The sequence below is a fragment of the Equus quagga genome, chromosome 3 (genome assembly GCF_021613505.1).
Source record: "Equus quagga isolate Etosha38 chromosome 3, UCLA_HA_Equagga_1.0, whole genome shotgun sequence".
Lineage (NCBI taxonomy): Eukaryota > Metazoa > Chordata > Mammalia > Perissodactyla > Equidae > Equus > Equus quagga.
This window is the reverse complement of record NC_060269.1, coordinates 154,518,128-154,542,031: the sequence shown is the minus strand read 5'-3', so window position 1 is coordinate 154,542,031 and position 23,904 is coordinate 154,518,128. Positions and strand designations below refer to the sequence as shown.

At 60.0% G+C, this 23,904-nt stretch overlaps 3 protein-coding genes across 3 annotated transcripts in view; 1 reads left to right on the top strand and 2 right to left on the bottom strand.

Moving 5' to 3' along the window:
• Positions 1-453, bottom strand: part of SLBP (stem-loop binding protein) — an 18,047-nt gene extending 17,594 nt beyond the window's left edge. The window contains exon 1 of the mRNA XM_046655795.1: positions 65-453. Within this exon, the coding sequence (XP_046511751.1) occupies positions 65-453 (389 nt within the window). The remainder of the gene's footprint in view (positions 1-64) is intronic.
• Positions 454-859: 406 nt separating this feature from the next.
• TMEM129 (transmembrane protein 129, E3 ubiquitin ligase) lies at positions 860-6,269 on the bottom strand. The gene is made up of 4 exons (XM_046656711.1): positions 5,966-6,269; positions 3,422-3,896; positions 2,540-2,699; positions 860-2,445 (listed from the first exon to the last, which is right to left on the bottom strand). Exons 1-4 carry the CDS (start codon positions 6,168-6,170, stop codon positions 2,197-2,199), a joined length of 1,089 nt encoding a protein of 362 aa, XP_046512667.1. The 5' UTR covers positions 6,171-6,269; the 3' UTR covers positions 860-2,196.
• A 137-nt stretch (positions 6,270-6,406) lies between these two features.
• TACC3 (transforming acidic coiled-coil containing protein 3) lies at positions 6,407-22,244 on the top strand. The gene is made up of 15 exons (XM_046656710.1): positions 6,407-7,136; positions 9,056-9,218; positions 9,381-9,523; positions 10,886-11,812; positions 12,649-12,724; positions 12,964-13,117; positions 15,511-15,563; positions 16,003-16,106; positions 16,614-16,698; positions 16,951-17,055; positions 18,022-18,142; positions 18,866-19,026; positions 21,457-21,563; positions 21,659-21,779; positions 22,029-22,244. The coding sequence occupies exons 2-15, from the start codon at positions 9,057-9,059 to the stop codon at positions 22,092-22,094; spliced, it is 2,385 nt and encodes a 794-aa protein (XP_046512666.1). The 5' UTR covers positions 6,407-7,136; position 9,056; the 3' UTR covers positions 22,095-22,244.
• Positions 22,245-23,904: the final 1,660 nt, after the last annotated feature.

Sequence of the window (23,904 nt, the reverse complement as noted above, 5' to 3'; positions counted from 1 at the left end):
GGACGCCGGCCGGGACGGAGGAGAGGCCGCGAGGAAGGGGCGTGAGGCGTGAGGCGGCCGGCACCGAGCCCGCCGACGCCACCTGCGCGCCCCGCGGGGGGAGGGGTATTGGCGGGAGATTCGGAGGCGCGCGACGCGGGCGTTGGGAGGCGGCAGACGGCGCGTCTCCGATTGGTCAGGCCGGGGCGGCCTCCGATTGGTCGGCCCGGCGGGGGCGGCCTCCGCGCTGGCGGGAACCGGGAACCCGGAAGGGGAGGCGGCCAGCAGCGTCAGGCCGCGCGGAGCGCTGTCTTCAGTTTCAGCCGGAAGTTGTTCGCGCTGAGACGCCCGCGCCGCGAACCCCGGTCCCTTCTGGGCTCTGCCGCCTCCCGCGCTGACGCCGCCCGCGCCCACGGCCCCTCCGCGCCCCCGGCCCCGCCTGCACCTACGGGCCCTCCGCGCCCTCGGCCCCATTTGTCATGCTTCAGCCGGCTACATGCACCACTTTCCTAGAAACGTCAGGTCGGCAGCACCGTGAGAGCAGCAAGCACGCTGTCGGGGAGCTCACCCGGCAGAGATCCAGGGCCCCCGAGGCCAGCCCCGCGCCTCAGGGGACACAGCCGGGGATGGAGGCCTCCACCAGCAGGCCCCGCGCCCGTGGGCCCCCAGGGCTCTGGCCACTGCCCTCTACCAAAATACCAGGCCCAAGACCACCGCGCCCACTCTTGCAGGTGTGTTAGAAATAGGCTTCTAGAGCCACCAGCCCCTAGCTGGGAAAGTAGCCGGGAAGTTCCTACAGCGCACGTCGAAGATGGCTTCTCCGCAACTGTTACCACGGCTTGTATATCAGAAAAACAGAATATTCCACTTAGAGGTAGTATAAACTTCAAACTAACATTTTATTAAATACTGTATCACTTTGCTACAACAGATGTTTCTTTATAAAATTAACCTTTTGTGCTAAAAATTACCCCAGACGCAGCCCTCCCCTAGCAGCACAGGAACTCTAGGCTGCAGCGGGGCGTGGCTCCTGGCTGCCAGCCCTGGTGGCCTTCATCTGCCCAGTGCCCTGGGAGCCCACAGAGCTGGGCCTTCTCCGCTCCCAAGTTCCCGGGGTTTAGTATGGCCTTGGGTGACTCAGGCCGGCTGGGTCCATCAGTCCTGCTTAAGCCAGCCACGTTTAGGGGACTTAAGGCCCCCTAGAGCTTGAGGGCTCCAAACAAGGGTCCCCTCCAGCAGCCACAGCTGTCAGAGCTGGGCCCTGGGGCCTGGCACTGCCCTCCCCTCCCCACCTATGCCACTAGAAATTGGGATCACACCCATCAGCCCCTTGACCACTGGGCATATCCCCTTCTGAAGCAGATGGACCCTGGGGGGTTCTGGCCAGCCCTGTGCTGTGTCCCAACAGCCCTGTTGTCTGGATATAGGATGTCTCGGTGGCACTTGGTTTTCAGCTCAACGCGCACCCCTAGCTGGGAATCTGAGGCTTGGCCCTTCCCTGGACTCAGGGGCAGCAAAAGACATGTGAGTAAATGCGCCTCTAGGGGGTGGGCGGCTCCCACGAACACACAGCTAAGGGAACAGCAGCTAAGAGCAACCAGCCCCTCACCCAGCCTCTGAGGGGAAGCCCTGGGTGGTGCTCTCACCCTGAAGTGGTGGTACCCTAGGTCTCCCCCTCCACAGACAGGCTCTGCCCTGGGTGCTCAGAGCAGCCTTTGGGGGATTGAGGGGTGGTGAGGCGCCAACACCACAGGGCCAGCAGCTGGCTTGGACACAGGAGCAGAAAGACAGGCTTCAGTCAGTCTTGGAGGAATCTGGGTCCGAGAGTAACTCAGCGGTAGGTGTGCTCAGTAAAAATAAGGCAAACGGCCCAAGGTAGAGATCCTGGGGTTTCCCAGAAGACAGCTCGAGAGGCCCTGGAATGCCCTGGAGATGGGCTCAAGGCTGTGTTCCCTGTGTCCAACACAGCCCCTACCCTGAGGAACAGGAGCGAAGGAGGCAGAGGTGCCAAAGACTCACCCCGCTGCCACTGCCATGCCTTCAACAGAGAAGGGCCCCCACCCCTACTCTTTGACAGCCTCAGGGCAGAGGTGAGTCCTCCAGCTGGGAAAAGAGCTCTGGGCCTGGGGACCTGGCTGCTCCCCAAGGTGGCTGCAGGGGCCCTGGAAGGGCTGGCCAGGACCCCCAAGGCTGCTCCCTCGCCCAGGCCTGGCCGGTTCAGCGCACGGTGCACACATCCAGGATGCAGAAGCGTGCGCGGCAGGTAGGGCAGGGCACACGGCTAGCCAGCCAAGTGTCAGGGCGCTGTGGGTCCTGGCGGCTGGCAAACCACTTGCCCATGCAGGTGAGACACCACATGGGGCGGCAGTAGCACTGCTGGCACTCGCCCTCAGCCACCTCCTGGCACATCTTCACCAGCTTCACACTGGCACGTGTCTGCATGCAGCCAATGCAGGCCTCCAGCTCCTGCAGGTGGGCCGAGATCACAGGGAGCATGGCCGGATGGCCCCATGGGATCCCCCACCCTAGGGACCCTGCCCGCCCCCGCCCAGCCCCCCACCTGGCTGCTGGGGACTGAATAGGCCGGGTTGACCTCCACCAGGGAGGCAAACGTCTCCAGGAACAGGTCGCCCAGGCTCTGGTGGATGACGACGTTGGCCGCACGGCGGATGGGTGCCCGGAGCTTCTCACACAGCTCGCCGTACTCCGTGGAGTTCAGCCTGCAAGAAGGCGGGGGCTGCTGGGCTGGGGCCACTGGACTGAGGCCCCTCTGTAGGGCAGGGCCATTGTGCCCGAGCAGCCAGGCAAGGATCCTGGGGCAGGTGGCAGAGAGGCCAAAGCTGTGATGGTGACCCGAGCACCCACAACCACACAGAACGTGGGGACTCAGAGAGCCCAGCTGCCTGATGAAAACCAGCCTACTGAGATAGCCCTGAGGCCAGAGCCCACAGACCCAACACCACCCGCTCACCTGACCCCACTGGCCGCAGGGAGGACTGCCACTGAGACACAGAGTGGCTGGCCCCTCAGCAGGCCCAAAATGTGTCCAAGGAGGGGCACGGCAGGACAGCCACAGCGTGAATGGGACACAAGACCTCAGCTCGGGCTACGACCTCAGAGCTGAGGCAGCCACCAAGCCTCTACCCTGTACAACTCCCAAACGTCCCCAGCATGCTCCCCAGAGAAGCTGAGAAAGGAGACTTGGAGAAAGGGGAAGCAGAGGAAACCTGTAGGGTGCGAGGTGGGCAAGGCACCAAGGGGCCAGGACGGGCCTGGGGTGGGCAGGGCGCTCAGAGGGAGAGTCTCGCAGGAGGGATGGCTGGAGTGGCCACTCCACGCATCATCGCCTCCCAGAGGGGCACAAAAACGAACCTGTGCGCTGGCTGGGCACGCGTTCTCCTGCAAGCCCCAGCCCCCAAAGCCCTCCCTCGGGCACGCCTACCGGATGTCAAAGGCCCGCACAGCAGGGCTGGTACTGGCCACACGAATGGTGAGGAGCTGCACTGGCAGGTTGGAGTCCGGCGAGAGCTCATGCTGCTGTGACTCCGTCACAGTCAGCTGCACATCCTGCTGCTGGGCCACGTACACACAGTACGTGGTCACCTTCATCACCCACGTATCTGTCACGATCACACGGGCTCCTGGTGCCCCCGTGGCAAACTTGTCAATACGCCGGAACTCAGTGTTGACGGAGGAAGCGACGGCCCGCCACCCCGACTGTGGAAGGGCGTAGAGGGCCAGGGTGCGGGCCAGTGGGTGGTGGGCCCACCGGTCCCGGGACCAGTAGTAGATCAGGGTGCAGGTGATAGTTGGCAGGGTCACTGCCAGCATGAGGAAGAGCTGCCAGGCCTCCGGGGCCTGGCTTGGGGAGTAGAGCTGCTTTTCCGAGGCTGCGAAGCACATACCTACGTAGTAGCCTGTAAGGAACAGAGTGAGCCTTAGCAAAGGTGGCGACTACCAAGTATCTCCCAGTGAGGGCCACAGTGCTGTCCCTATACCTGGGGGGAGAGCACTTCACTTGTTCCCACCCTTGGGCCTGGCCCTCTGCCCTGGTCAGCTCCCAGGGCGAGGCCATAGTACCCACAGCAGGTGGGCCTCACCCACCTCCACACTGGCCCAACTAAGCCCTTGCCACCAACAGTGACGCGACATGCAGTGAAACGTTTTTAATTCACTACTTCAGTTTTACACAAGTAAGAGTGAGTACTGAGAAAAAGCAACAAAACCTAGAATGGGAAAAACAAATGCAAGGATCTAGTGTCACCAAATGCAGCGCCCTCCCCAGGGTGGGATCTTAGCCCCTCGACCCCACCCTCTGAGTGTGACCCATCCCAGGCCTGGGACATCATGTGCCAGATGGTGGGGGCCATGACAAGGACACAGGAGCCAGCTCTGGGGCCCCTGCTGGCCAGATTGAGGCCACTTTGCACATCAAAATGAATGAAGTAGGGGCCAGCCCTGTGGCATAGTGGTTAAGTCTGGCACACTCTGCTTCTGCAGCCAGGTTCGCAGGTTCGGATCCCAGGCATGGACCTACACCATTCATCAGCCATGCTTTCGCAGCATCCCACATATAAAATAGAAGAAGACTGGCAAAAATGTTGACTCACAGCAAATCTTCCTCAGAAACAAACAAACAGAAAGAATGAATGAAGTAGATAGCGAGGGGGTGCAGAGACAGGATTGAGATTGCATAAATAATATAAGTTTGCTGTTGATGAAATCATGTTTTAAGATAATTTGCCATGTGCCAATAAATAGGATTCAAAGCTTCAACAAAAAAAAACCCTTGGGGGGGGGGGGGGGGGGGGGGTGGTGGGTAAGCCCCATGGCCCAGTGGTTAAAGTTCCGGGTGCTCCACTTCCATGGCCAGGGTTCACAGGTTCAGATCCCTACTCCACTCATCAGACATACTGCGGAGGTATCCCCTGTACAAAGCGGAGGAAGACTGGCAAGGATGTCAGCTCAGAGCTAGTCTCCCCACCAAAAAAAAAATACTTCTCAAAACAAGTTGGAAAATAAAACAAAATCCCGCGTCCAACCATAGGCCAGGCTCCATGCCCTCCTCTAGGTGTGCCCTCTGTGAGTCACTCAGCTCTGTAAGTTCCGACTTCCCTGTCTATCCGTGGATGGAGGCCCAGCCCCCTACAGGCCCTCAGAAAGGGTGGGTTAGAGGGGCTCCAGAAAGCTGCAGGGCTCCTGAGCTCCCAGGGCAGAAGCCAGCCCACAATCCTCATGGGAGCCCAGGCCCTGAGCCACACGTTCCTCGTCTGGGCAGCGGTCTAACTGGCCGCCCTGCTCACAGGGTGCTGGGTCCTCAGGCTGAAGGAGCCCGGCGGTGACCCCAACACCAGGCAAAGCAACCAGTCGGCCCAGGGGACATGGCCACCAGCTCTCCGCGCTGGCCCTGTCTCCATCCTGACGTGGGCTCCTCTCCGCCCACCTTCCCCGCAGGCCCCAGGCCCCTCTGGCCGCTCTCCACACCGGCCAGGCTGCTGCATCCGTCGCCAGGAGGACACTCCCCCGTGACCACAGAGCTGCAGACGCGGCCAAGCCGCTACCCTCCCACACCGGCTTCTGCCCGCGGGTCCTCCAGACCCCCGCCTGCCCCCCACTCTCCAGCCAGTCCCCGTCCACCCAGTGACAGGCCGGCCGCCCAGAGGCCAGCGAGCCCCTGGGGCACTGCCCAGCACGGCCCCTGGGCAACCTGGGAGCGTGCCGGCCTCAGAGACGCCTTCCCCGGCCTCCGCACCTGTGACAACCCCGCCCAGGGTCACCCACCTCTGCCTGCCCTGCCCACGACCAAGGCCCGGGGCAGGGCCACCTCGTCGCCCAGGAGCCCCCGGGGTCCGAGCCAGCGCCTCCGCCCCCTGCGAGCGGCCGGCGGGCGGAGCAGCCTCACGCTCGGGGCCGGCCGCTTCTCCCCGGGCGCCCTCCCCGACTCTCCCCACAGGGCGGGGACCCGAGCGGGCTGCGGCCGGCTCACCAAGCGGCAGCAGAGAGTGGCACAGCAGCGTGGCGGCCGTGCGGCGCAGGTGGTAGGACACGAAGGCGGCGTCCTCGCTGCCCAGCCAGCCCGACAGCAGGTTCTGCACCGTGAGCCCGGCCGAGTAGAACTCGGTGGGCGTGAACACGAAGCACACCGCGAACACCAGGTAGGCCAGCGTGAAGGTGACCTCGGGGCTGTCCATCGCGCCGCCGCCGCCACCGCCGTGGAGCCGTCCGGGACAGGCCCGCAGCCCCCGGCACCGGGAACAGGCCCCAGCGTCCCGGTCCGGTGGGCGCGGAGCACACTGGGAGACGGGAGACCCCCGTGGAGCACTCTGGGAGGTGGAGTCCCCGCCCGCGGGGCGCTCTGGGAGATGGGCGTCCCCATGGAGCATTGTGGGAGGTGGAGTCCTCGCCCGCGGGGCGCTCTGAGAGATGGGATGGAGTCCCGCCGCCAAGTCGGCGCAGGGCGCTGTGAGAGATCGAGTCCCGGGGGGCACTACAGGAAATGGATTTCTCGCTCCCAGCACACGGCCAGAAGTTGTGAGCTGCCGCAACAGTCCTCGCGAGGGTTCGAATGACCCTCCAGACCCGTCCTCTGACTCCAGGAACAAATTAACAAAGGCGTGCGTTTGTCACAAACTCTGGAGGCGGGCCAGAGCTCAGCCGGCTCCGCTCCGGGCTGCTGCCGGGCCGGCCGGTGAGCGTTGACCCGGCGGGAAGGCGTCCCTGGGGGCCGTGGGGCCGGCGCCACACCTAGTCCCATTTCACAGCTAGGAAAACCGAGACCCAGGCGAGTGGCTCTCAGGCCCCGGGCCTTCCGCGCAGTCTAGCCGCGTCTGCAGAGCCCGAGAGCCCCAGGCGACAGCAGCGCCCCCACCACCGCCCGCCTGCGAGCAGCCCTTCCCCTCCGCCCGCTCGGCACGCCGCGATTCCGGCGCCCCTCGCCCAGCGTGCCCTCCCCCCGCTCCGGAAGCGGAGCCGCAGGCGCGCGGGGGCGTGGCCTGGAGCGCGGCCTCCCATTGGCCACCGGCTTCCCGTGCGCCGCGCTCCCAGCCGCCCGCTGATTGGCCGCGCGCGCCAACCGTCGGGGTTTGAAACCGCGGCGGGCGGACCGGCTCCCGGACTCAGCGCCTCCCGCTCTCTCGGCTCCGCGCGGTGGCCGGCAGGTAAGGCGGCGGCGGGGTCCCGGCCCGGGCCTCCATCCCAGCCTCTTCCCCACCCTGCGCCCGGCCCCGTGCCTCTGTCCGTCCTGGAACTGCCGCCGCCCTCCTGCCCCGCGCCCTCCTCCCGGCGACAGGTCGGCGCTGGCGTGTCCCCCCCGCGCCCCCTCCCAGGGCCCGCCCCGTCGGCTCCTCCCGCCTCCCCCAGGGCCGCCTTCCCGCCGGGTCAACGCTCACCGGCCGGCCCGCCGCAGCCCGGAGCAGAGCCGGCTGAGCTCTGCCCCGCCTCCCGAGACGCCTGACGGGCGCCTGCCCTCCTGGCTCCTCCGCCGTCCCTTTTGTCACCCTCCTGGAGGGTGGTCCTCCAGAAGGTCCATGTGTCAGAGTCCCTCCGGGCCCTGCCCGCGGGCCGCCCCCCCACCTCGGTGACCTCGTCCAGCCTCAAATACCACCTCTAGCTGTGGTTTAGCAAATGCACGTCTCCGACACCGAATGCCGCCCGGCTCGCTGCCCGCCCCCCGCCCGGGTGTCCAAGACGGGATTCCTGATGCCCAGCCCCTCCCGGCTCTGCGTGGCCACGCCTCCCTCCAGTGGGGGCTGCTTGGTGCTGCTTCCTCCAGCCCCACCTGTGCGCCGTCCCCGCCTCCCGCTGCACCTGTCCCACAGAGCGGCTGGAGCTCCCAGCTCTGCTGATCCTCCCCTCCCACTCCTCCCCCACCACAGTCTTCAGCAGCGGGGCGGCCTCTGCTCAGGAGCCCTGGCCTGGTCCCCATTGTCAGTAGAAGCCAAACATGACAGAGGCCACCGTCAGTGTTCTCCCTCCTTCCCCAGGCAGAGGACTGCCAAAAACCTGTCCTCTAGGCCCCCCTGGTGTGTCCCACGGCCATCCAGCCCCCTCCCCTGTTTTACCCAGTTGCTCAGGCCGAGAACCTGACAGTCACCTTTGACTTCTGACTATCTTTCCCACTTCCACACACCGCAGGGGGCCTGCTGGCCAAGCCAGGGCTGACCGCCCGCCCAGGCCTGCTGCAGGAGTCTCTGACTCTCCACTTCCTGTCCTACACACAAACACGGAGCACCCCCCAATGCCCTCCAAAGCGCCAACTTCACACTCGTCCCAGCCCCCCTTGCTCCTTCTGCCCCAGACACCTGGGCCTTGTTGTTCAAGCCACAGCCCCCACAGCCCCCGCCACCAGCAAGTGCCCATGGTGCCACCTTGGGCAGATCGATACTCAGGTCTCTGACGACTTAGATTGAGAATGTCACATCGGTGACCGTCATGAGGACTGTGGGAGGGAGGAAATCTGTTCTAGAGCCTTTTGGGCCAGACTGGAGGATAGTGTATTTCCAGACTCCAGGCCTTGATGTAGAAGCTCCCCACCTGGTTATTCTGCGCCTCACTGCTTTCACCAGCTCCTCCTCTAGGCCTCAGCCATCCCGACGCCCCCAGCTGGTCCCCATTTCACAGCCCCGTGGGGGGAGAGCAAGCCACGCCTTTCTGCTTTTCTTTCTTCTGCCAGCTTTGCCGCCTGGTCCAATTCTAACACGGCCTCAGCACCTCGAGTGGAGGCCTGCCTGTGGGAGACCCTGGCCTCCTCTGCCTCTTCTGGTTTTCTTCCAGGCCACCACTTAGCTGTCTCTTGACTCTTACCCACAAAGTTCAACTTATTGCGAGCACCTTGTTTTTCCTGTGCCCTAAAGGCTGAAGGCCCTTCTAGCCCTTGGGCCTGGGAGGTGGTGGCTCCCCTGAAGCAGGACAGGGACCGCCTGGTAGAAGACGCTGCCTGAGGTGTGACCCAGCTGCACAGAAAGGTGGACGTCCTCCTGGCAGCAGTGCAGGGTCAACTCTGTTGTTTTTACCTTAGTGCATCGAGACACCACAGCGTCGCTGCCTTCATGCTGACACAGGCTGTCTGCTTTTTCAGAATGAGTCTGCAGATCTTCAATGACGAAAATGTCACTGGTGACAAAAGTGCAGAGAACTGTGACTTCCTGTTTTCACCACCAGAGCTCACCGGAAGATCATCTGTTCTTCGTCTGTCACAGAAAGAAAATGTGCCCCCCAAGAGCATAGCAAAAGCTGTGAAGGTGAGCGCGTTGTGCCCATGTGAGATCTACCATGTGTCACATGTCAGGTCACCCTGAAACCTGCTTTCCTGGTGACTTGACTGAGCTGGCAGGGCGGGGTGCTACCCACATAGCGGTTGAAGACTTGAATTATTGAACAGATGCTCTCTCCCTCCCCAACAGGTGACTTTTCAGACACCTCTGCGGGACCCACAGACGCACAGGGTTTTAAGTCCTGTTGTGAGCAGCAAACCGGAGGCTTGCTTTGCTCTGGGTGAGGCCAGAGGGTTAGGAAACCCTCCTCACATCTGGACGCAGAAAGAGAAGTAAGTGTGGGTGCTGTTCGTGTCCTGCAATTTATAGCATCTCTGACGGACTTGGCAGGAACATTCTGTCTTATTGTCTGTCACATCTGGTTGGGTTCCTCCTGGTCTCTACTCTGAGCTTGTGCAGCGCATGGTCCCAAGTATTCGGCATCAGAAGTCATTAGTGGAAAAATGGATAATGGAATACTTAGAATAAGTTTAAAATTCATGTTCCATTCCTTTGTCGTACCCTTGCCAACAAGTTGGGCTCATTTTTCTCTAGCTTTGCAGAATGTCCTGGTCACGTCTCCAAGGAAGGGTGCTCTGTGGTTTTTCCTTTTTTGTCTCGTTCCACTGGGGTGTCTCTCCTGCTTGCACGTTGAGCCGTGTTCTTTTAAAGTCAGAGGCGCTGTCTGTTGTGTGATCTGGTCAGAATGTGGGTGGCCTCAGGGACCAGGTCTTAAACACCTCACTGGCTTAGAGAAGCTTCTTGGCAGCCTCACCCTGAGTTTGGTGTTTGGCTTGGGCATGGTGGTCGACTAAGCAAGTGCCATGGCTTTTCCCGCCTCTGGAAGGGAGGGCCCTGGTGGCAGCTCTTCACCCCCAGATTGTGCTGAACTAACCTGACGGCGGCCCCCAGGGACCCTCTGCATCAAGTGTCACTAACATACCCTTCACCTAACTTAAGTGAAACGTTCTTGGGGCTGTGGTCCTGTCTCCCAGTGGAAGAACCTCGAGCCTGAATCTGTCCCTCTCCCCAAGTGTCCTTGCTACTTTTCAACTTCAGTTTTGTCCTTTTTGAAATTCAGCTAGATGAGATTAGAGTGACTCAAATACTGTTCTTTTATAATGGCCTCAAGAAGGGAGGGAACCCAGCCACTCAGACCCCACCTCCTGGCCACAGGATCTGACCTGCTTTGCGGGCCAGGGCAGTTCCTGTCTCTGCCAGGTCTCTGCAGTGCGACAGAGCAGAAGTAGAGGCCAGGCCAGGAGGACCCAGAGAGGGTGGCCCTAGGAGCCGGGGCCCTGCTCTGCTAAGGCAGTGTTCTCAGTCTCTTCTTCAGTGAAGAGCTTGACCCTCATGCGCCCTGACTATCCCTGACTGTGTAGCTAGGTAGTCCCCAACCTAAAGGGGGAAATAGGGTAGGGCAGAAAACGTTAACTTGGGTCATTTGTCCGTCAGGTTTCTGCTCTCTCTCAGAAGCCTGTGTGTCCCTAGGTTGCCCACCAACCTTGATTAACGGGACTAGACTTGTGCAAGTTCATCCCAGGGAGAGGATTGACTGAACGTTCTTTTTTTGTCTTAAGCTAATGTTTTCATGTGGACTAAAAGCTAAAAAACTTCACGGTTCCTTAGTATTAACTAAGTCTGTTTCTGAAAAGCCAACAGTTGACCAAAGAAGTGGACACCAAAACAACCGATGGAATTCTCCAGAAACCAGCAGTGGTGGATGCTGACCCTCCTCCAGGGAACATGAGACCAGCCTCTGAAGACAGGCATTCTGGCGGGCCCACCTCAGCTCCCCTGGCCCTCTTGAATCCCTCAAGCTCTCCCCAGACGCTGGAAAGTCTTAAAAACCAAGTGCCATCTCCAGGACGAATGTCTGGCAGCCCTGAGCAAGACTTGGAGGCAAACGTTCATTCTTATTCCTTAGAGAAAAGCATTATGTCCACCCCTGAAATTCTAGAAGACCCTCCTGGGATGGTGCCCCAAGATAGAACTGCAGACCCTCACACAGTGGCAGGAGGAAGCTCGCACAGGATCCCTGCTTCCGCAGCCGGGGCCACTCTGCCTGCTGGAGGTGCCCCCGAAGGAGCACATGGAGAAGGGCCCCTTGCAGACCTGCCTGGCGAGGCCCCTGCCGACCCCGAGAATACCACCCGGGCTGGCCCTCTGGGGGCTGGAGGCACCACGTCCCCAAGTCCTCAGGAGGAAGAGGCCGACAGCCAAAAGGCTGACTCTTGGAGGAGCGGGCCCATAAGGCTAGAATTTGACTTCTCCGACGAGGCTGCCAGCAAAAGGCCACCCCCACCAAGGAAGCTGGGGAAGAGACCTGGCCTCAAGGCTCCCTCACGGAGGCCGGAGGGGAGGCAGGAAAAGAGCCCCAGGGAGGCGGATGAGGGTCCCGTTCCCCCTCCCGGGGGGTCTTACAACCTGGACTGCGACAAGTTGGATGACCCAAACGTCAGCTCGTTCGGAGGCGGTGGGGAGGCTTGGCCCTCAGAACGCCCCCAGGACGGATCTGCCGGGCCCGGGGCAGCACAGCTGAGCACTGGGCCTGCGGCCGTGGAGAACTCGCCTCCAAACCAGTGAGTGTGGCGTGGCGCTGTTGGGGGCGGCTGCTCCGTGGTGTGTGTGCTGGAGCACCCGAGAACAGAAATGCCACCTACATGCCCCCTGAGAAGGGGCCTCGGGGCACATGTGGGCCCGTCCTGAGTCCCGAGACCAAGGAAGGGTGCTCACAGCAGCCACGGCTAGCGGGAAATAGTGGGAAGAGCATCCCCACACCCTGTTACATCCCCGCCACGGGATGGGGGCTGTCATGGTTTTTAAGAACACTATCTGTAATGAATTTGGAATTTCTAGAAAGATACCTAGAGAAGAAAAAACACATATAATTCCAAAACTGACAGAGCGGCTGTTAGCACTGAGCGTGGTTCCTAAGGCTCTGTCGGGTCTCCTGGTGTGGGCACCTCCTCACATGCTCACTGCTCTCTGGGGACAGCTGCTTGGTGGCTGTGAGTGCTCAGTCTTGAGAGAAGCTTGGCCAGTGGCTGGCCAGCACTCAGACTTGCAGCTTCTCTGCAGAGACCCTGACTGCCCTGCAGGCTGCCATCCCCACCCCAGAACTGCCCCGTGAGGGGGTCCCCACCCTCCAGGCTTTTGCCAGTTTCCTGGTAGAAAGGATGAATGATCCTTGTGGTTTGCTTTTTGCTGAGTTGAAACGACCTCAGAGCTCCTTGCCTGCTTCCAAAACCTCCTTCGAGGCTCGTGATCCTCATGCAGGAGAGGTTGGTGGCTTTGATAGGCCACTCAGCTTAGGCCTTGTGCCTCCCTTCCTAGGTGAGGGTCCACGGTGCCAGTGGCTGCTCAGGGGGTAGGGAGGGATGACACCGGCACAGGCCCTACTGACCCGTCTCTTCAGGCAGGTGCCTTCAGCCTCCGCAGATGACACACCTGTGGTGCAGACCGCAGCAGGGACCTCAGGAGCAGTCGGCAAGGTACGGATTGCATGCGTGTGCGTGAACGAGCACAAGCACATCCCTGCACTGTCACCACAATTTGCATATCATAACAGGGTAGAGGGTGACCAGGTGGGACACTGCTGCCTCTCAACCCCCCCCCCCCCCCCCCCCCCCATCTTGATGGGACTAGATGAGGCAAAGGCCCCACCCAGGACTCTTGACTGCACGAGATGCTCAAACTGAGCCACCCGAGGTGACATTGACCTCCCTTCCAGGAAGGAACTGTGAATTCTTCGGGCACATTGGCTCCCACCAGCAGTCCATGCAGTGAGCTGACGGCCTCACCCACTAAACCGGCGTCCCCACCTCTGCAGGGGCCAGAGCCAGCCTCAGACCTGAGTGACGAGCACTTCCGAGACCCAGCTGAGGGTACGTTTCCCCTGGGTCATGACTCATCTGTCCCCGCTGTCAATTTGCCTAAAATACGTCCCGTGAGCATGTGTGTTCACTGGCGTTTGTGGGTGATCATGCTACAGGCTGCTCTGTTCCCAGACTTTAAGTGATGCACACAGAAACTTCTGGTTTATCAAAAGATGGGCATTTTCAGGAGAACAGAACTGATAACCTTTATAATATAGGGGATTTCTAGAAATGGGAGTTGTAGACTCAGAGAAACAGGCAGAAGACACAAGTGAGGCTTTGCGCAGTTGCAGGCACATAGTGAACAGCTGGGCCTCACTGATCATCAGAAATGCTGCTGGGATGAGAGCCCACGGTGACAAAATGAGCAGCTCAGGCCTTCCACGCAGGCTGTGTTAGGTGTGGTGCTTCTGTACGACGGACATGGAACAGTCACTAAGGTGCATTCAGGGAGAACTTGCGGTTTAATTGCTTTAAAAGATGTAAGGCAAGGTAACAGGACCTCAATTTTGGTCACTTAAAATCCAGCAGGCACGGGGAAGACAGGCTGGAACGAGGCGTTTGTCTGTGGCAGGATAAGCACAGGGTCCTCACGGTGCAGGTGGGACCAGGAGCCGTGGATGAGCTCCGCCAGGGCAGGCCTGCCCCACAGGGAGCCTGAAGTCACACGTGTGGGCTTGGTGTCTGATTTCTTTCACTGAGAGTGCTGCCCAGGTTCATCCGTGGTGTAGCATGTGCCAGTGTTTCATTCCTTTTCACGGCTGAGCAGTGTTCCACTGCGTGGGTGGACCCCAGCTTGTTTGTTTGTTCCCAAGTTGAGGAACATTTGAGCTGTTTCCACTTTTCAGCTGCCGTGAATAGTACTGTTATGAAGGTTCGTGTTCACGTTTTTGTGTGGACATGTTTTCCACTTGTTTTGGGTAGATATATCTAGATGTAGCATTCCTGGGTCATATGGTAACTGTGTGGTTAGCTGTTTGGGGAACTGCCAGGTTGTCTTCCAAAGCGGCTGCCCCATTTAGCAGTCGCTTTACAGCAGGGCGTGAGGGCTCCCATCCCCGCGCCCTCGCCAGCACTTGTTCTGACTTTCTGATTCCAGCCAGCCAGGTGGTGTGCGTGTTCCCTCGTTCTGATTTGCATTTCATGACAACTGATGCACAGTATCCTTTCCTGTGCTTGTCGGCCTCTCCTGTGTCTTCTTTGAGGAAATGTCTGCTCAGATCCTTGCCCATTTTTTAATTGTCTTTTTACTAGAAGAGTTTCTTGTACAGCCTAGATAAGAATCCTTTATTTTCTCCCCCCCCGTGGGTTGTCTTTTCACTTTCTCAGTGTTGTCCTTTGAAGGACAAATATTAACTTCGAAGCCCAATTTATCTATTCTCTTCTTTTGCTTGTACTTTTGGTGTCAAATGTAAGAAATCATTACCAAATCCAACGTCATGAAGATTTACCTTTAGAGTCAGAGTTCTTACCTTTAGGTCTGGTCTGTTTTAAGGTCACATTTGTATATGGCATGAGGCAGCCTGAGGTTTTTTTAAGCGAAGGTCACAGTATCAGAAATTAAAGGCCTGGGGCCGGCCCCATGGCCAAGTGGTTAAGTTTGCATGCTCCACTTCGGTGGCCCAGGGTTTCGACAGTTCGGATCCTGGGCACTGACATGGCACCGCTCATCAAGCCATGCTGAGGTGGCATCCCACTTGCCACAACTAGAAGGACCCACAACTAAAAATACACAATTATGTACCAGGGGACTTTGGGAGAAAAAGGAAAAATAAAATCTTAAAAAAGAAATTAAAGGCCTTTTCTTTTTTTTCTTTTTTTTTTTTTGAGGAAGATTAGCCCTGAGCTAACATCTGCTGCCAATCTTCCTCTTTTTGCTGAGGAAGACTGGTCCTGAGCTAACACCCATGCCCATCTTCCTCTACTTTATATGTGGGACACCTACCACAGCCTGGTTTGCCATGCGGTGCCATGTCCACACCTGGGATTCAAACTGGTGAACCCCAGGCCGCTGAAGTGGAATGTGCACACTTAACCGCTGCACCACCAGGCTGGCCCCTAAAGGCCTTTTCTATGGTAGTTGAAACAGTGGTTCTCAACCACTGCAGTTTAGCCCCCAAGGGGACGCTTTTGGTTGTCATGCCTGGGGGGTGCCGCCCACAGAACAAGCAACTCCAAGTGTCATTAGCATGAGGCCAGAAAACCCACTTCAGAGACCCCTGTCCAGGATGGATGGTGGAGTGGGCGGGTCACAGCTCAGTGTTTGCACAGGCTGAGTACTTGGCTGTGGGGCTCCCTCCAAGGTGGACATGGAAGCTGCTGAGCTTGCATTTATTTCACCAGAGAGCCGTGATCCGCCACGTGTGGGCTGGTGGCGGCAGTGCTGATGCGCTCCCTCTCAGTTCTAGGTGCAGGGGCCGAGGTGGACTACCTGGAGCAGTTCGGGACTTGCTTGGTGAGGGCCCCGCACCTTCACGGCCGCCCTTCCTGAAGGAGGTGTCTCCAAAAGGGACGCTTTCTAGACTCGCCCCATGCCACTGTCACAGCTCAGAAGCCACTGCAGTTTTTCCGGTCAGACATCAGCAGTGTCCACATCTACCAGGATGTGGCCGACCCAGTGCCATGATGGTTGTCTGGGTCTCTGCAGGGCCCCTTTTCCTGCAGCTTCTCTCCTGAGCTGCATCCCGTGGTCCCAGCGGGTCCCCTGCTGGCCGCTCACCCAGAGGCAACCTTGAGCACACTGCTCCTCTGCTGGGGACAGTCCCACCTTGGGAGGGGTCTCACTGTGTGTCACAGTCTCCCGGGCCCTTTGCCCAGTGAGCGAGGCCCCACACCCTTGGGGCTGTTGTTTGTCAGGGACTCCACAAACCCATTGACGTGCCCGCCTCCCTCAGTTTAAAGAGTCAGCCCTGAGGAAGCAGTCCTTATACCTCAAGTTCGACCCGCTCCTGATGGACAGCCCTCAGAGACCTGTGCCCGTGGTCCCTGCGACAGACAGGTGCGCCCCTCAGTCTATGGGGCTTGGGGTGGGCGGGCTAGCAGGCGGCCATTACCAGGTGCACCGGCGATCAGAGACTCCCAGGTGAAGGGGGGATGTTCGTGGCTCAGTCTCTGAAAAGCAGGCTCAGAGGAGCTGGGGCCGCTGGGGGGCAGGCAGGGTGACTGAAAAGGAACAGTCAGTGGAGCTCTGGCCTGGAAGTCAGTCACAGTCAGAGCAGCGCAGGCAGCAGTGAGCAGGAGGAGCGAGCCCTCTGGCCGTGGGTCATGTCTGGCCCACTGCCTTTTTCTATAAATAAAGTTTTATTGGCACGCAGTCACACTCATTCCTTTACGTATCTGTGTGGCTGCTTTAGCACTTAAAGCAGCAGAGCACAGGCAGTCACAACAGAGGCCATGTGGCCCACAAATCCTAAAACATTTGCTCTCTGGCCCTTGGGGAAAACCTGAGCAGAGCCCTGCTCTGGAAGAAAACAAGGCGTCTTGATGTTCTGGTCTGGTCTCTCAGTGTGCAGGACGTGGACGCGCCCTCGGGAAATCCGCCTGCCGCCAATCTCGTGGAACTTGACTTCCTAGGCCCTCCGGATGTGCCTGTAAGTGCTTCCTCCCTTCTGTGGTGTAAAGAGATGTGTGTTGTTTTAAGAGCCTGGGTTTTATCTTCCAGGGATGTGCAAGTTTCAGAGGGTCACTTGGGGGCTGCAGGGCCGCTCCTTGTCACAGGTCACTCACCGTGCTCTCCCGGGAACCTCCTAGCCTCCGAGGGCCTGTCTTCCCTGATAACAGGTCGGAAACAGAGGTGAATGCAAGAGGAGCTTTTGCCCAGCTGGTCTCTGTCACCCCTGCAGGTGCTGGACCCACCTTTGTGTGTCCTCGGGCCCGGGGGTCCACTGCTGCCCGTGGGACCCATCGTGGACGTACTACAGTACAGCCAGAAGGACCTGGATGCTGTGGTGAGGACAGGGCGTAGAGGAGGGTGGTTTCCCAGAGTGCTGCCCCCACCTGTTGGTTACGGCCCTGGGTGTGGTGTCCACGGACTGCTCCAGAGACCCATCCAGAGCTAGGAGTGGATGGCTCTGAGCACTGGCCTTTCCCAGGCTGCTGCAGGTGCCATTGCATGTCCACTTACTGAGCCCCCGGCCCATCACCCAGTTAGCTGAAAGTCCTGTTTCCACCCAGCTTCTCACGGAGAACCTGTTCACATGCTGAGGGTCTGAACGTCCATGTGCCCCTGTTCATGTGTCCTCCATAGGCACTGCTCTGAGCCACCCTGGGGATGGCAGAGTAGGACAGCTGGCAGGACTGAGCTTCAAGCCCCTGAGTCCCCTCACTGCCCCAGTGATGCCCTGGGTGGTGTCTGACCAGGCCCCTCCTCGGTAGACCTGTGTGCTGGGCCCAGGCTGGGACATGCACTTGCCCAGAAGCGCCCAGGCTGCCTCCACTGGCAGCTGTGTCCTCCTGGGTCTCGATGCCCCATGGCCACCTGCCTGCTCAGAGTTGGCCCAGCAGCTCACAGCTCAGACCATCTGCGGTCCAGGCTGGCGTTCTCTCTGCCACTGGGCCCCTCCCCTCTGCAGGCTGCTCTCCCAGCCTCCCTGTAACAGGAGGCCTCCCCTACCCATACCCACCACACACAGGCATGGGCTCCTGGGAGCCAGTGGGACCCCTAGTACACACCTGCCCACGAAGGGGAGCCCTCTGGGCTCTGACAGGTGGACACCCCAGGAGACATGCTCTCTCACTTGGCACCTGCTGGCCCTACCACAGCAGCCACCCTGTAAGGGGACATCTACCAAGTGAGGCACAAGGCCTGACTGGGCTCCTTGCAGCCCATCCCCTGACCTGACTCAGACACGTCGCCCCAGAGACCAGGGGCCCGGGAGGGGTGCCCAGCACCAACTTGGTGTGTGGTTGTGCAGGTGGAAGCAACACAAAAAGAGAACCTGTCACTCAGGAGCGAGTGTGAGGCGCTCCAGGCGAAGAACCTGGAGATGGGGAAGATCATGGATGGGTTTGAGAGGATGGTGTACCAGGCGATGGGTGAGTGCCAGGCACGCGCAGGCCCCTCTTCCTAACAGCAGCCCCCCTGGGAGCGAGAGCTGCCCGCGGCCTGCAGCCCCTGTAGAGGAGCTGCCGAGGCCAGTGCAGGCATGGCTGGCGGTCAGGTGGTGCCATACAGCTGGCACTACTCAGCCCCCAAATTGGTGAGCCCCTGAAGCTGGGGCCGTGGTGGGAAGCAGATAGGGTCCCTCCATGGGCGCTGCATCTTCGCTCAGCCCCCGCACCCTGCCAGGTGGCTGTGTGTCCAGCTGCAGCCTCTGTGGGTGTTGGGCACTGGGTGTGTCCAGGCTGGGGCTGGGGGGTGGGAGCACCGGCCCTTACCCCAGGCACCACTCAGGCTCTCAGAGGCCCCCAAATGTGGGGACCAGCTGCAGAGTCACCCCAGGTGTCCCTGTGGGTCTCGGCGCCACCCCTCTTCCTCAGGACCTCTGCTGTTGGGCCCTGGGTTCCCTGTCCAGCCCCTTAGGCTCCGGCTGGAGCTGGTGTTGAGAAGATGGCTGTTTTCTGGGCACTCATGCCCCTGGCCCTGCTCCTGGGAATCACGGGGGAGGGGCCTCGTCACCGTGCCTCTACCAGGATCCCAGGCGAGCCTTGGCCAACACGCCTCTCCTTACCACCACTCCCCTCCCCTCCTGCTCGTCGTTTGCGGCACCTGCGTGTGGGTGACCTCTAATCCCGAGTGGTTGCTCTCCTTTTCTCAAGAGGAGGCTCAGAAACAGAAGGAACTTGCCAAAGCTGAGATCCAGAAGGTTCTCAAAGAGAAAGACCAACTGACTGCAGACCTGAGCTCCTTGGAAAAGTCTTTCTCTGACCTTTTCAAGCGGTTCGAGAAACAGAAGGAGGTGATCGAAGGCTACCGCACGGTAGGTGGTGCCACACCTGTCCTCCCCAGAGCCCTGGGTGGGCAGTGGTCGCTGACCGTGCTGGGCTGCCCTGTGTCCTCACTTGCTGTGGGTTAGAGCCCCAGCCCCGTCAGGCTGGAGGCCGTCTCCACACCCTGGTCCTTTGTGAAGGGAACGCAACTCGGCACCTGGCCGCATGTTCCCCTGCACCAGGGCTGCGAGGCCAGTCTGGCCAGTGGGCTGGCGAGGTGCCGTCTGCCTGGGGAGGCGCCAGGTACGTTAACAGAGGAACCACAGGGTACAGCAGCTGAGGGAGTGCCCAGATGTGCAGTGGGCCCCAAGGAGCCAGCAGCTGCCTTCTGCAGGAGGGCCTGGGCCCAGTTGGGGCCACACACAGGGCTGCCAGGCAAGGGACAGCACATCCTAGGCATGAGGCCAGGACAGGGCTCCCCACACACACCGACCCCAGCTGGACCCCTGCCTCCCTTGGCATTGCTCCAGTTCTCTCTGTGAGGGGAGATACCTAAAGAAGCTGATACACCTCCCAGAGCGCAGAGGGAGGGCACCCACACAGCAGAGGGCAGCACAGGGATGACCCACAGTTACTGAGCTGGGCTTGGGGAATGAGCGCGAGCTCGTGGAAGTGGTGGTAGAGGCACAGTAGCCCGGCCTCCTGGGGAAGGGCTGGGCTGGACCTGCAAGACGCTGCCTGATGTGTGGGAGGAAGAAGCTGGCCGTGACTGCAGAGGGTACGGCTGAGGTGGTGCCGTCACCACAAGGGGAGGGCCCTTGGGTGGCCCTGGAAGTCTGTTGGACTGGAACCAGCAGGCCCTGCAAGGTTGTAGCTGAGCTCATGGCGTCTCGCCTCAGAGTCTGGGGGGCGGTCAGTGGCCGTTTCTGGCTGCCGGGCAGAAGCCAGCCCAAAGGGTCTATGGAAGAAAAGGTCAACCTTCCATTTCTTCTAAGATAGCTTTCCAAATAATGTCCGACACAGCGTAACAAGGTACACAGGAGACAGGAAAGTCCGAGTGGAGATCAGAAATAGTCACTGGAAACAGCCCCAGGGCTCCAGGTGTGAGTGTACACAGAGGAGGCCGGTGGTGGAAGTGCCCTCAGTTCTGCCCGCAAGCAGTCGGCAGGCCTGGCTGTGCCCCAAAGTCTGTCAGTGCTCCCAGCTGGGGTGCGTGGCAGGGATGGGAAGCAGGCCCCTTCTGGGAGAGGCAGACAGTACATTTGGCTTGAGGGTGCTCCGCCCCAGCAGCCTTCCTGCTGGCAGCGTCCGGCCCTGTCCTGGGGTGGCCAAGCCACAGTCTGACGGTGTGGGCTCCCTCCCAGGGCTTCCTCGCACACCTCATCCCGTCTTGGAGGACACACATACAGACTTTAAAATAGCTGTTGTCTGTATTCAAAGGAGTATTGTAGTCAAGACCTCAAAACTAGAGGAGAACCAGACGGACGCTCTGAACTGGGAAATATGCCAAAACTTAAGATGGGCGCCTGCGGGTGAGCTTGGCCGCCAGGAAGCTTCTCCATGGGCAGGGGAGGGGCCGCCGAGCAAGGGCCTGGCCGCGTCCCTGGGGCTGAGGAGGGAGAAGAGGGAGAGGTGGGCTAGGCAACGAGAAGGCCTGACCCGCGTGTGACCGAGAGCTGTGGGGCCACACGGCTCACTTTGAAAGAGCTGGCCGAGAACTTTCCACAGCCAGGAGACAAGGCCACAGGTCTCGAGCAAACACTGTTCTTGAGACCTGGTACCTGATGGGCAAGTGCTGGACGCTGGGGGGCAGGGCATTGAGAGATGGAGCAGTGTGACGAGCAGACGGTGGCAGGGGTGCGATCCTTCACACTGAGTCTTGGAAGGAGATGGAGTGGCCTACTTTCTGCCTCCGCCCGAAGTTGGTGTCATCACCTGTAGCCGGGCATGCGACTGCCTAGGAGGCCGTCCCCACGTGGCCCTCAGATAGACAGCCATGTCCCTGTGTCCAGATGTTCCCTACTGTCGTCTTCCCTTCTGGGGCCAGCAGGGAGACCTGGCCCCTGAAGTGGGGGGCTTGCGGGAACTGTCCGTGGACCTGGTGCATGGCCCACTTTCTCCCACGGCGCCTGGGCATAGTGGGGGGGTGCACAGGTGGGCTCTATGTGCCAGGCAGGCTGAGGGAATGGGCAGGGGGCCTGTAGAGGGTGACAGCAGCCGTCGAGGGGTCTGGTGTCAAGCCTGGCTTCAGGGGACCGTCCACAGGAGGCCTGGGGCTGTGTGGAGGGGTCTTTACCAAAATAAAAATGGGAAGCGTTTCCGCGTGGCCTTCCTCATCTTCCGAGGAGGCTCGAGCTGCTGTTCCACTAACGTCCCAGAGGGCCTGTCCACACCTGACCCCGGGACCCCCAAGTCAAGCCTGGGCAGTCGCAAACAGAATAGTGCCCTGTTAGCCATTAACATCTGCGCGTTACTTAAAGAATGAAGAATCGCTGAAGAAGTGCGTTGAGGATTATATAGTGAGAATTGAAAAGGAAGGCCAGAGATACCACGCGCTAAAGGCCCACGCGGAAGAGAAACTCAAGCTGTGAGTGCTGCGGGGAGGGGAGGACACAGCGGGCAGGAGACAGGCGGGGAGGATGAGGGAGCCTCCGCACTCAGCCCTGCCCTCTGCTTCTCCAGGGCAAACGAGGAGATCGCCCAGGTCCGGAGCAAGGCCCAAGCAGAGGCCCTGGCCTTCCAGGCGAGCCTGAGGAAGGAACAGATGCGCATCCACTCGCTGGAGAAGACCGTGGAGCAGAAGGTGGGCTCAGGGGACCCAAGGCTTCCAGGCTGACCAGGAGGGGAGGACCACTCCTCTTCTGGGACCTGCCCTGTAGCAGGGATGGTCAGGCAGTACCTTCTAGAAAGCCTCTGTGGCCTGCTCCCAGGCCGGGCCTCTCTACTCCTCCTCAGCCCCTACATCCCGGGGCCAGGCCAGACAAGCGCCTTGGCCAGGTGCTGTGCCTGAGGGTGTCATGAGAAGTCTGGGGATCCCACTTTTCTCCTTCAGACTAAAGAAAACGATGAGCTGACCAGAATCTGTGACGACCTGATATCCAAGATGGAAAAGATCTGACGTGGAAGCCCCTGACCCGTGCCCATCCTGTCTGTCTGTCTGTGTCTGTCCAACTATTAGGTTTCATGTTCTTTCTTCTCTTAACCTCAACTCACTTTTAAACTAGTTTGCTTTAAAAAGAAGACTAAATAAAGTTTCCGTTAAGTTTAAGCACTGAACTTGCCCTGGTTTTGATTAAAATGAAGCTTTCCAGCCTTGGCGGAGCCGACCCACAGCTGCTGTCACCCACTGTGCCTTCGGCCCTACCCTGCACCTCGTAGCTGCCCAGTGGGTGGGCAGACGGCCGGCCCTGCTCAAGGGACGGCCTGAAGGGCTCCGGTTCCGCCCTGTCTGCCCCTGCCTGCCCCTGCCTTCTCCCATCAGCCGCATGGTTCTGGGGTGGGGAGGGTGTGTCTCTGCCTTGTGACCACAGAGCAAAAGCCAAAGGGACTCAAGCTGTAGTGTACAGAAGTAAACCACACCGAGCTGAGCTGGTGGTTGGCTTGGTATCACTTGGCGAGGCTGCAGGATCCCGATAATGGATCACTCACAAGGTTTGGCTGAGGTATTTTGTTGTTGGGGTTAATTAACACAGTCAGTCATAAGGACCATCCTCAATCACGTGGGCCTCGTCCTGTCTGTTGAAAGGCCTTGAGAGCAGAGCATTCGTTGAGGGAGGAGAAGTCTGTCTCCAGCTGTCAGCTCCTGCCTGGCAGACTCAGGTTTCCCCCCAGACGTGCACTCATCAGCCTTCCTGTGAGAAAAGCCTCTTGGAGGAGGATCAGATAAGACAGATGAGGTTGTGGAGATCTGGCTCCTCTGGAGAACTCTGAGCAGAACAGACATTCGTAACTCACGACAAAAGCTCTATCTCTACAAGCGGGGTCTCCGAGTCGACACCCCAGGCCCCAGTGGGCATTCGGGCTGCATCTCAGGCCCCCGGGCCTGCTCCAGAGGACCCTTTGAGTGGCCTGAGCACTGTCCTTACTTTGGTCTCTCATTCACTGACCACGTGGCACAGGGCATGGGGCCGAAGGGGGCCCTCACAGGCTGGGACAGGTACAGGGGGCATGAGGCAGCCCCCAGGAGCCCTTCTGACTGGGCAGAGGCCCAGCCTGCTTTGGTATCAGGGGACCCCGGCCCCTGGACACAGACGGACAGAGAGTTGGCTGGATGCTGGTCTCTGGGGCCCTGAGATGTGGCCCCATACCCTGGAGCCATGTCCTCACACCGTGGCTCCAGAACCAGCCAGAGGTCGTGGGGCCTCCTGAGCGCCTGACCGGTAGGTGTGGGCGGGCCGCAGATCTGCATTGCTAGCCCGTGGCAGGTGGTGCTGGTGCTGCTGTCCTCAAGAAGCAGGCAACAGGTGCAGGCGAGTGCACATGCCTGGCCACGGATAAGGAAACGCTGACCCCCAGGCCTGAGGCGACTGCCAACCAAAGCAACGTCGTCTCCCATCAACAGGAATGGGGAGGGGGCCTCCCCACACAGGGACCTGGGCTGAGGCGCGCCCAGTCACCCCACCATTGAGGGTGCCGGCCCAGACCTGCCGCCATGGTTGGCTGTGACTCAGGGCTGGTGACCAGCCTCCTCAGGGCTGACCCGCAGGTGGACAGAAGCAATGCGCCCAGCTGCCACCAGGGGTCGCTGTGGGCTGTGAGCTGCAGCGAAGGCACAGGGACCCTGTGGTGACGTCCTCGCTGGGGAGCTCCACCGTGGGGCTCTGGCTGGCCAGTGGAGTGTCCAGGACCCCACGGGTGGAGGGTGCATTTGTGCTCAGCGCATTCGGGGGAAAGTGCCTGGTATGGGGACAAAAGGCCAGGCAGGGGAT

Excerpts from the sequence above, each read along its gene's own strand:
- TACC3 (XM_046656710.1), top strand. The coding sequence starts at position 9,057 with ATGAGTCTGCAGATCTTCAATGACGAAAATGTCACTGGTGACAAAAGT. Across the intron at positions 9,219-9,380 it reads GCATAGCAAAAGCTGTGAAG|GTGACTTTTCAGACACCTCT; the intron begins GTGAGCGCGTTG and ends CCTCCCCAACAG. Across the intron at positions 13,118-15,510 it reads CTTCCGAGACCCAGCTGAGG|TTCTAGGTGCAGGGGCCGAG; the intron begins GTACGTTTCCCC and ends GCTCCCTCTCAG.
- TMEM129 (XM_046656711.1), bottom strand. The coding sequence starts at position 6,170 with ATGGACAGCCCCGAGGTCACCTTCACGCTGGCCTACCTGGTGTTCGCG. Across the intron at positions 2,700-3,421 it reads GTGCGGGCCTTTGACATCCG|GCTGAACTCCACGGAGTACG; the intron begins GTAGGCGTGCCC and ends GCCTTCTTGCAG. Across the intron at positions 2,446-2,539 it reads ATTCAGTCCCCAGCAGCCAG|GAGCTGGAGGCCTGCATTGG; the intron begins GTGGGGGGCTGG and ends GCCCACCTGCAG.